Source organism: Quercus suber, unplaced genomic scaffold (assembly GCF_002906115.3).
Source record: "Quercus suber isolate HL8 unplaced genomic scaffold, Cork oak 2.0 scaffold_52, whole genome shotgun sequence".
Lineage (NCBI taxonomy): Eukaryota > Viridiplantae > Streptophyta > Magnoliopsida > Fagales > Fagaceae > Quercus > Quercus suber.
This window is the reverse complement of record NW_027069517.1, coordinates 595,228-607,208: the sequence shown is the minus strand read 5'-3', so window position 1 is coordinate 607,208 and position 11,981 is coordinate 595,228. Positions and strand designations below refer to the sequence as shown.

General features: G+C 33.3%; 1 protein-coding gene across 1 annotated transcript; it reads left to right on the top strand.

Annotated features, from left to right (window-relative positions):
• The first annotated feature begins 371 nt into the window (after positions 1 to 371).
• On the top strand, positions 372 to 4,796 carry LOC112018093 (laccase-4). Its single transcript, XM_024050596.2, has 6 exons — positions 372 to 560; positions 1,661 to 1,812; positions 2,124 to 2,368; positions 2,943 to 3,071; positions 3,185 to 4,114; positions 4,433 to 4,796. The coding sequence occupies exons 1-6, from the start codon at positions 471 to 473 to the stop codon at positions 4,561 to 4,563; spliced, it is 1,677 nt and encodes a 558-aa protein (XP_023906364.2). The 5' UTR covers positions 372 to 470; the 3' UTR covers positions 4,564 to 4,796.
• Positions 4,797 to 11,981: the final 7,185 nt, after the last annotated feature.

The following is an 11,981-nucleotide window of genomic DNA, read 5'->3' as shown; positions in this document are numbered from 1 at the left end:
TTAATAAAAATTGGGTTATACGCTATATCTTTAGATTTAATGACTTATATTAATTCATTGTGGAATAAATATCTGGTGATTAAATAGGTTAGTTACCACATATTGTATCAAAGCAATGATTGTTAACCTCGTTTCCAAGTGGAGTGCAACTGAGGTGAGTATAAAGTAACACATGAAAACTGAGTTAATTTCATTATAATAAGGTTTTTAATTAATCAGGTGAGAATGGCACGAGAAGCTTAACACCTTTATGTAGCATGCAAGTTATCGAGGGAAGCCTTCGTTTTCTATCTTGTTAATCAAGAATCCCGTAGTCCACCTAACCTAGGAAAAACGACATTGGAGCAAAGCTTCTGTATTTCACTATAAGAGTGCGTTGGCCAGTCTTTCATGACTGCAACAAGCTAAGAAAAACAAAAGGTAAGGACAAGAACTAAAGTCAGATATTGAGAAAGATCAAAGAGCAAGAAATGAATTCGAATTGGGTTCGAGCTTTAGTTCTTGTGGTGTGCATTTTTCCAGTTTTGGTCGAATGCAGAGTTCGCAACTACAAGTTTAATGTAAGTATACATTGCTTGATCTTTCCTCATTCTTAATATAATTGCCATTGTATAGAGCTATGAACTTTGTGTTGGAGCTCAAGCCATGCTAGACCTAGGCTGCTCATGAATGTGTGGCTGGATATAAGTATATAACCACTAACATATTGAGAATTTTCCTTCAATGATTGTTCATTTTTCTCATTTTCTCACTCTTTTCTCCCATTAAAATTTTGCATTATGCAACTGTGTACCAACTATTATAATTTTTCTCACTTTCTTTCTTTTCTCCCATTAAAATTTTTGCATTATGAAATTAAGTACCAAATAGTATGATGTATTTTGAGTGCAGTCACTCAAGCATTCATGCTAGCTACCTTTTAACTTTAAAGAATATGTTAAAGTTATTATTAATTTTAACTATAAATGATTTACAAATTAATGTGATATAATAGTTTCACTTCGATTACATAATTATTAAATGTTTAAATCATTTTTTTTTGTGATTAGTAACATATTAATTTGCAAGGTTTATGTAGTTAATTAATTTTATCATATCTGTAACATCACTCTAACTTTAATTTCACATAATAAACCTAACACTAAAAGTCACAGATCATCACAAGAGACTCATTTTTTCCCATGAAGTCAAGTCATGTGATTTAAGCTTTTTCTCAACTTTTGGAAATATAATGATAAGACAAAGACTTGCCACGATTTGAATTTTAGAGCTCCATAATAATTGCTTACAGAATTATACTTAGTATAATTAATTAAATCTTTTAATTTATACTTCTTAAACAGTTTCCTCTGTTTAAATCATTTTTTCTTCTAATAAAACTGATTTGCGAGGATATAAAATATCAAAATCATAAACCAATCATTTTTCATTTAATCTGAAAGCAAAAGTCTATCATCAGTTGAACAATCCTACCACCTAAAAAAGAAGGAATAAAAAAAAATTAAGTACATAGATATTACACCCTCTAGTTGTTACGAGACCACTATGCATTAATAGTAATCTCTTAACAAACTCATTAAGACAATTGAGTACTTTTCAATATTGCTTTCAAGTTTTATAGTCTAACATGTTGATTTTGATCTCTGGGTAACGTGTAAAGGTGGTGCTGAGAAATAAAACCAAACTCTGTTCAACCAAGTCCATTGTCACCGTGAATGGGAAGTTTCCAGGACCCACACTTTATGCCAGGGAAGACGATACAGTGCTTGTGAAGGTCGTCAACCATGTCTCATATAATGTCTCCATCCACTGGTAAAACTACCAAATCATCCACTTCAACACTATAAATTACTCAACCTTTTATGCCAATATATTCAACATGCATATATAAAATATTTAAATAAGATAATTGGTCATACTTACAAATACAACAAATTTCACAGATTTTGGTCACAGATTTTGGTCATAGCTATAAGACAATAAAAATGGTGTCTATGATGGACCCATATGAAAATTATGTTACATTAATCACAGTTTATCATCTCAAGAAGTTGAAGAAACTTGTTATATAAACATGTTGCACCTTAAAAGTTGATAACTTTGTTTTCTTAATGATTTGGTAGGCATGGAGTTAGGCAACTCCGAACAGGTTGGGCAGATGGGCCAGCATACATAACTCAATGCCCAATCCAAACAGGGCAAAGCTATGTGTACAATTTCACCCTCACCGGCCAACGGGGAACACTTCTTTGGCATGCACATATTCTGTGGCTAAGGTCAACCGTCCATGGTGCCTTAGTTATCTTGCCTAAGCGTGGTGTTCCATACCCATTCCCTAAACCAGACAAGGAAGTTGTTGTCATATTAGGTGAGAATAACATTTTTTTTTGTCTTTTGAAATTTGGTATAGGTTGGTCAGTCAATCTTCTTTCCTTTTTATTTTTCTTCAAATTATGTAATTAATGGAAGGTTGAGCTTTCTATTCTTTGAGAAAGTATTTTGTGTACCAGTTTCATGGAGCGGATCATTAACAAGGGTGTGGGCTAACAGTATAGGCCCAAATGTTTGTGAGAGTCTGCTTCATAAAGTGGGTGCACAAGACCATTTTTGCTATTTTTAGGGGCAAAATTGAGCTAATCTCATATTTTAAAGATGAAAATTGAACCAAACCAATATTTAGAAACCAAAATTGAATTGACTTCATTGATAGGGAAACAAAATTGTTTCATTTTTTAAATTCGAAAACAAAAATCCAAACTTTTTAAATTTGAAGAACCAAAACCAAATTAATATAATTTACCCCATACAGGTATAATGCTATCCATATTCTCTCTCTCTGCTTGTAACACGTTCTGGTTAACTTGGATGCAATTATTTTTACTATCCTACAGTAATTCAAATGCAAACTCCTAAGCAATTTTATTCTTTCATATGAATTGCAGCTGAATGGTGGAAATCAGACACTGAAGCCGTGATCAACGAAGCTCTCCAGTCCGGACTAGCTCCAAATGTCTCGGATGCTCATACAATTAATGGCCATCCAGGGTCAGTCACAAATTGTTCCTCAGAAGGTACTTCTTAATAAATATACCCAGCAAATCACATAAAAACTTTTATGCTAAGTTATATAAAGCAAAAATTCTTTGTACAGAGATGTTTGGTAACTTATCTTAATCGTGTGCAGGTGGGTTCACATTGCCAGTCCAAAGTGGTAACACCTACTTGCTACGCATAATCAACGCTGCCCTCAATGAAGAGCTCTTCTTCAAAATAGCTGGACATACACTCACAATAGTAGAAGTAGATGCTACCTATGTAAAACCAGTCAAGCTTGACACAATTGTGATTGCCCCTGGCCAAACCACCAATGTCCTAGTAACTGCTAATCAAAATTCTGGAAAATACTTAGTAGCTGCCTCACCATTCATGGACTCTCCAAATATAACTGTTGATAATAAAACCGCGACTGCCACATTGCACTATTCAGGCACACTTGCTAATTCCCCCACAACTCTTACTCTTCCACCCCCACAAAATGCTACAGCAGTTGCAAACAAATTTATAACCTCTCTCAGAAGCCTTAATTCGAAAAAATACCCCACTAAGGTCCCATTGAAGGTTGATCATAAACTTTTGTTCACTGTCGGACTAGGAATCAACCCTTGTGCTACTTGCAAAGCCGGTAATGGAAGCCGGGCAGTGGCTTCTGTTAACAATGTCACATTTGTTATGCCAACCACTGCTTTACTTCAAGCACATTTCTTCAACATTAGTGGTGTTTTCACTACTGATTTTCCTGGCCGGCCACCACATGTTTTTAACTATACGGGTACTCCACCATCAGTTTTACAGACCAATAATGGGACAAAGGCTTATAAGCTGTCTTACAATTCTTCAGTTGAACTTGTTTTGCAAGACACTGGAATCATTGCCCCTGAGAACCATCCAGTCCATCTACATGGGTTTAATTTCTTTGCTGTTGGTAGGGGACTAGGGAACTATAATCCAAAGACAGATCGCAAAAGTTTCAATCTTGTTGATCCTGTTGAGAGGAACACAATTGGTGTGCCAACTGGTGGATGGGTTGCAATCAGATTTCTAGCAGATAATCCAGGTAATGTTTATAGGTCCATCCACATTGACTCAGACCCCCAGCTTTTAAATTTGGCTCCTATATAATTCTTCAATTTCATTCTCATTAGTCTCTACTTGGCTTCTTGATATTTTTTTTCAAATAAGTATAGGGATATGACATTTTTCATAGCTGCTAACATAACCTTTTGTGATTGGTGTGTAATAAAACAACCATTATCAGAATTGCTGAAATTGTAAACTGTGATTTTGAAAACATTGTGAAAAGTTTTGTGTGATTAGACTTTTTTTTTTTTTGAAGAAGGTTCCTTATTGACTTCTGACTATTGTGCAATTGTAGGAGTTTGGTTCATGCATTGTCATTTGGAAGTGCACACAACATGGGGTCTTAAGATGGCATTTGTAGTGGAGAATGGAAAAGGACCTAATGAGTCACTTCTACCTCCTCCAAGTGATCTTCCTAAATGCTGAGCCACAGAGAATATATTTATAAACATATTTGTAGAGAAAGCACTACCTGGAAAAAGAGGGTGGGAGAGACAGAGGCAACTCGACGAAAGACTTAAATAGTTCTAATAAACAGCTGAGACATAAGATTCAATTGTTTCTTGAGTGAATAAAAATGTTTGCTCAAGCTTTGTTTGAATAAAGTTGTGCGAGCATTTTAGTTGTTGAAATATAAACGCGTTTTTCTTTTTTGCTAATGGTAGTGTATTTATTGGAATTTGCATTATCTAATTGTTATCTTATTATAAAGTTCCAATGGATCTTGCTTGTGCGTTCCTTTTTTTCTTTTTCTTTTTCTTTTTTTTTGGTGTTAATTTAATCAAAGCCATTAACTGAAACAACACAAATTGAACCATTATAATTGATAGCAATAATACTTTGGAATCGAGACCTTTCGTGTCATTTGTGCTAGGTGCTCAGGAGAATAGTTGTTAAAGTTGAAATCCCATTTCCGTTGATAAGATCTTAATAGGAAAAATTGTATTAACCTCTCTAAAGGTTTACTTATGTTGCGTTTGTTTCGGATGTAAATAACATTGGGAAAACATTTTACACCCTTGAGGGTGTTTGGATACACATGAAAATTTGGTCAAGCTGAAAATATATTTTAGTTGATCGTAAAATAAAACCTTTTGAAGTGTACAATGTTTTACATGTTCATTTTACCTTCAATCAATTTCCATCTCCCTCACAACTCCAGCAACCCGAAGAGAGAGAGAGCATCGAAAGCTTCCTCCATCACTTCGACTGTCGTCCCTCTGCACGCTCTGTCTGCCATCCCTTGTGTCCGCCAGTGAAGGTAACCTCCTCCTCTCTTTCATCTCTCTTTCTCATGTCTCTCTATTTCTCTCTCTTTCCCTCCGACCAACCAAGGCTAGATCGGACACTACATGTCACTAATCTAGTACCTTCACTCAAGAACCACACCCTCTCTTCCACTCTCACTCATGGCATTCTCAATCTAGATCGGTTTTACCCTCCCTCTCTTCTTCTCTTCTATCCAGCAAGGTGGAGCCTTCATGGCTCCTCCATAGCAAACCCCAGGTACCACCACTCCACGGTGGTCTTTTCCTTCTCATCTAATTACTTTTTCTCTCTAACTCAAACCAAACCCCCCACTTATTTTTGTATTTGATTTTTAGTTTCTTTGATTTCTGATTTTGTTGTTGTGGTGGTGATGTGAATGGTGGTGTTTTGGTGGCAATGGAGCAGTGGTGGTGGTTTTTTTCCTCTTCTCGATCTGGATTTTGGATAGTTGGTGGTGGTGGCTGGTGGCTTGTGTTTACCTTTTCTAAAAATAGGTTTTTTACATGTAAGACTAAACACAAGAAATAATTTTCTGGTATAATTTCCACAATGCAATCAAACAACAAAAAATGTTTTTCTTTACATAAAATATTATCACTTGAAAATATTTTACACTCGAAAATCATTTTACATAGTGCCAAATATAGCCTTAAATTACATTGCGATCTCCCTCCTAGTTTTAGATTGTACACTAACCTCCCTTATTTTCAAAATAAATTACTCTCCTCCCCTAAACCTTAACACCATTATATATCTACTAAGGGAAATTAATCAATTAATTAGAAAATAATTTTTTAGAGAAAGTTAAATTCCAATTTTACCTTCCTTGAACTACATCTAAACGAAACTTTCGAACACTACTGCCTACACGTGAAAGAAGCTTTCAAGTCACCTTTACCAAGCAAGATGGCCTCAAGTCAAGACCATAATTGATGATATGACAACTATAATGAACTTACAGCGCGATCCATTGCTAGCTCCACATTTACGACTTCACCATAGTTACCTATGGAGTCAAAACTCAAGCAAGAATACCACTAATTAGAAAATTGACACATGAATCATCATTAGCTTCTAAAAGTCCTTAACGTCAATAATTAACAAGTGCTTTGTTCAATAATTACTTACTCATGCGGAGCTCTTTACTTTACATATTCAATAATCATAGGGCTGAATTTATTTCACGTTAGAAAAGAAGGAGAAAAAAAAAAAGGGAACAGAAAGAAGGTTCGAGTGAGTGGAGGATAAAATGGGAAACTTCACAAATTTTAAGTGAGTGTAAAATGAGAATTTCAATTAAAAAGTGATGCTGAAAGCATAAACGTATTTTACCATACTATTTTGAGAGTAAGGGAGGTTAGTGTACAATCTAATACTAGGTGGGAGGTCAGGGTTACAGGTTACTTGAATAAACCTCAGGGAAGGTTAGTGCAATTTTCCTAATCTTAATATACTACAATCCTAAAATCGTTAAACGAAAAATATCGCTTTAGGATCTATAATTATTAGAGTTCAAGGGGTCAATATTGCAAAAATCATAAACGCCTTGGAACTTTAAGCTTCATGTAGTATGTTGTCTTAGAGCTAACACAGGAGGACAAGCACATTTTTCAAGCTCAGTGGCGATGCCCGGTTTGATGCAGCTGTTTCACAGAATTCCACTTCTTTAGTTCTTTATTTTTTGGATAATTAATTTCACTTCTTTAGTTGTGATTGCCTGAAATGAAAATATTGATTTTTTTTTTTTTTTGAGGTCGAAATGAAAATGTTGATATTCTTAAAGCTTGGGACAAAAGTCATTAATTTGTTGTGTGATAGTCTGTCTACAGAAGCAGTAGATATTGTTTGGCATCTTCATTTGGCTAAGGAGGAAAATTTCGAAGTGTCATTGTCGAAAGAGACACAAAGATATGTATGGATGCCCTTAATAGTGCTAATGAGGATGGTTGCTGGCATGTCTATATCTAAATAAGTTATGCTTTAGAGCTAAGCAAATTGTTTTCTATCGGTACTTTTGAATGGGTTAAAAGAGAGGTAAATGGAGTAGTCCAACCCAATTGAACTCTAGCCAACTTAATTAATTCTCCCAATAGTTATGTCGGCTGTAATTACTCCTCCTTCCTGGGTCCTCTCTTAGATGCTCAAAAGAAAGACAGTTTAATGAAAGTTCGGATTATATATATATATATATAATAGAATTAGGGTAGGATACTAGAATCAAAATCTAAATAATGAGATTGCTGAATACAAAAAAGTCACCGATGTAGATTCATCGACCTCACACCACTTGGCGACAATGAATAATACTATATACGTGTACCACTGACTTGATAAAGCTATCATCGTAGGCACAGTACATTTGTTGAAACGTCACTACTCGAATCATTCAACTTTTACCAAATATCATGTGAAGTAATACGAGAACTCTTACCACCAAAACCACACCTCCACGGTGATGGTAGGATCAATATAATAACCCTACTATAATCTCATTACATCCTGCGATCTAATTATCTAATTCAAAAGAACCTTATACTAATTAATCCTACCTAGCATGTTCACAAGCCACAAAATCAATAACCTTAAAATGAAATTTTCTCAGCAGCCAAAAATATATGGCACATTGACAACCCCACTGTGCCAAGTGCCCTCCTTTTAGCCGGGAGCCCCACATGCATGCCCACACTTACCTGGAATTGGGTAGGGAATATATATGGTATTACTATTTTCTTGGGAGCAGCAGCATATACTATATATATGGCTTTGCAAGTTGCACTGCCACTCAGATGAGCTAATGCAGTACTGGACATCCTCAGTAGTCGGAAGATTATTTTATTTTGCTCATAATAAAGAAGAAGAAGAAGATACAGAGAGAAACAAGCTTATTAACATGACCAAGTATAATCAATTGTCATTGTTTATGGAAATTAGGAGAAGAATCTTTGTTTAATTTGTTTATGGAATCCTCTCTGCTTTGTTTAATATGTAGTCATTGTCATTTCCAACAAACACTATGCTTAGATTAAACCCTTTCAGAGGTCTGAGTGGGAGACATTAACTTTTCCAGATTAAGAAAAAAAATATATGTATGTATATTATTCTTCACGAATTCAAGGGTGGATCGAAAGGAGGCAGGACCAATGGGGCACCGCCCTCTAGAAATAAAAGATTAATTAGTAGGGTTTACCCTATATATTGGACATAGTGCTTATCCCCAATCCAAATGAATATTACCCATAACATTGCATTACTATATTTTTTTAATAATTCAAAAATTAGGTGAAGGGGTTTGAATCCTAGTGTCTTGTGCATTTGAAACATCTTGGAGCCACCTCTAAGAAATTCATTCCTTAATTAGTAATGTGGCGTGTGTAGAACGAAAAGACTACATTCACATGAGAGAATAATCAAATATTCGAAGAAATCTGAATAATCTTATTTGTTAAACAATTTTTTATTTTAAAAAACATTATAAAATACCAAGTTACCATCTAGTTGAGTTATAAAACTCTTAGCCTAGAATTACATTATTAATAATTAGAAATATTTATATATAAAAAAAAATAAAGAGATATCTATTTTTCTATATCATTGAAATTCTAACAAAGAGAGTCTCAATAAAAAAGAAAATAATAAACAACAACAATAAATTAATTACAAAAGCACCAAAGTTCAAACATTCATAATTTAGTAGTTGGATCTTTTGCTCCACTACACAAAAAAAGTATTCTCTCTTGTCACTTTTTTAGTTTTTTATTTCCTTAAAGTTTTTATTTGACACTCAACACCACACGCCAGTACAAAAACTACATACGGCAGTGTTTGTACTGCGGCGCGGCATATGAGCCCACAAACACACATCACCACGGCAGTTCAATTGAGTAATGTAAGGATCACTAAAAATTGCGAAAAAAATGTTCTTATTTCCCCCTCCCCTCTGAGTATCTTAAAAAAAAAAAAAGTTTTTATTTGACACGTGTGAGACTAAAATGTAAATTGCTGCACTTAAACTTCTATACAATTTGAAATAAGAAAATTTTGTACGATATTTTGGGCGTTTCCTTACAAATGATTAGAGCGCAGTTATAATACATATATAGATCTATGGCTAGCTTTTGTTAAATTAAATGAAAATTAATGTGAAATATGTTATAATATTAAAAAAAAAAAAAAAAGGAGAATGATTATCTTAAAAATTGACTTATAACTGGAGGAAACAAGTGGAAAGTTTTAGTGAGACATAATTTTAAATGATATCTACTTCTACAAAAGAATGATAGGTTCAACTCAACTCAACATAATGGGTTGTCTTTTAAATTTCTAGTTTGTTAATGACTATTATAGTTTATTTAAGGTGCTTTTTGAATTGCAATTCTTCAATTCAGTATTTACTAAATTTTCTTAATAATTAAGTAATAATTAAAATTTGTTCTACATTATTATGAAACATATACTTTTTAAAAGTCCAACACTCCAATATTTATTCAATATCCATTCCTTTCACATAAATGATCTCATCATGAACTTGAAGTTTACCTATAAAACCCATTATCTCGAAGCACTAAATAAATATTCATAGTAGTTACTCCAATTAAGATTGAATTCTTGCCCTCAAATTTGCATACATTATAGAAATTTTTACATCCAAATTCTCTTAAACTAATTCATGCTTTCAAGTCTTTAACCATTATTTGAATAACTTCTTGACAGTTGTGATTGAAGTCTATCAATTGAATGACAGGCCCTTCCCAAAGTTTTTCAATTAATAAGTTACTTTTGCCTCTCTTATTATACCGACCTAGAAATAGATTGTGGACCACATGCATGCATGTACACGTTAAAATGTGATTCAAAATAACCCTTATGTTGCTGAAAGAGCTTATAAACATTGACACTGCATGTGCTAGTATTTTTTTACTTCTGTGCTAACATTGACAATGTTATGAAACACCCTCCCCAAATCCCCCCAAAAATATCAATCGTGTAAAAATTTTAACTGATAATTAGTATATTATATATTTATAAAGACATTGACCAATGTATTTGAATTTTTCATCTTATTCAATGAAAATGGTTTTTTTTTTTTTTTTTGCTTAAAACAAGTAGGTAATGATGGATTTAAACCATAATTGACATTGAGTTTCAAAACTCTTGACCAAAAAAAAAATAACTTTGAGTATTTGGGAAGATGGTAAAAAAGGGGAAACCATTACATTTTAACATTAGAAAGGGATATGATTGAAACAGAAGTTGCAGAAGTTTTCAAATAATTTAAATTTTAGTTTAAATGGGTAGTTCTGACTTGTGAGTATTTAAGAGATTGGAATTTAATCTCTAATTGTCAAATTTGAGAGAACTGATTAATAATGGTAGTTGTGGTAACTAGTTCAAATTCAAATTATAACATGATTTTACAATGAATATCCTTAAATTTTAAATAGATTAAGTATTTTAATTGTAATATAAGGATATTAATGAGAAAATAGAAGTTCACTATAGCTTCAGCTTCACTTGAGGATTACCTATGGATAAAAGCATGGATACCTGTGGACTGTTCTTTGTTTAAGAGAGAGAACTTGAACACCGAATTGATTCACAGAAGGGACAAACAAAGATGTATTTTATAATTTGGAACAGTAAGTGGAGAATATGAGTTAGTGGAAAAGGGTTCTGGTTGTTAGTTGTGATTGTATTTTCCTATTAGTAAAGAAAAAAAGAGAACATTTTGGCTCATATTTTTATGAAGATAAAGCAGAAGATACCTATATATGTAGGCTACAGCCTACAAATGGGAACAATCACTATTATATGGATTGAGATCTTGATGCAATAGTAATACATAGTTGAGATTAAAAGTAAAAAAAAATAATAATAATTTCCATCTCAACCATTGAATAAAAAAAAAGTTAAAAAATTAAAGTTAAAAAATGAAAATAGTAAAAATTAATGTGAGAGAGAGTGGTGTAATTGCACCTAGTGCAATCCCCTAGGGTATTGTACCAGATCGAAGTCCCTATTACAATTAAATATTTACATACAATTTTCTACTGGAAAAAAAAAAAGAAAATTGAAGCCACAGAAGTAATGGTTGTAATGGTATACCTATACTTTATTCATTAGTTAATTGCATGATGATAAAAGAGAATGAAAAAAAAATAATACACCAACTTAGGAAGCCATTTTTGTAATGTATCAATTTATTTCTTGATACCTTAATGTTGTTTGTGAATTGTATAATATTGATGTCCACGGTGTTGTCTACCTAACCAATAATTTTTTAATCTAGCATTTTGTTTATGAGTAATGACAACCTTAATACACCTTTTGAGTCATTAGCCCCAAGTACCATGAAACATCTCCTTTTAGGTTTAAAGTAATCAACAGATCCCACTTTTGCTTCCCCATTTCATTTGGACCCTGAGATCCCTATGTGCGTGTGTAACCTAGCTTTAGCAAAGCCCATTTTGCATTTCTTTATAATTAATTAATGTGACTAGGAACATTATTAAATACAGAAAGGGTGGTTATTCTGATCAGTCCAACAAAATTTGCCATTAAGATTGATAAATATAAAC

Excerpts from the sequence above, each read along its gene's own strand:
- LOC112018093 (XM_024050596.2), top strand. The coding sequence starts at position 471 with ATGAATTCGAATTGGGTTCGAGCTTTAGTTCTTGTGGTGTGCATTTTT. Across the intron at positions 1,813-2,123 it reads TATAATGTCTCCATCCACTG|GCATGGAGTTAGGCAACTCC; the intron begins GTAAAACTACCA and ends ATGATTTGGTAG. Across the intron at positions 3,072-3,184 it reads CACAAATTGTTCCTCAGAAG|GTGGGTTCACATTGCCAGTC; the intron begins GTACTTCTTAAT and ends AATCGTGTGCAG.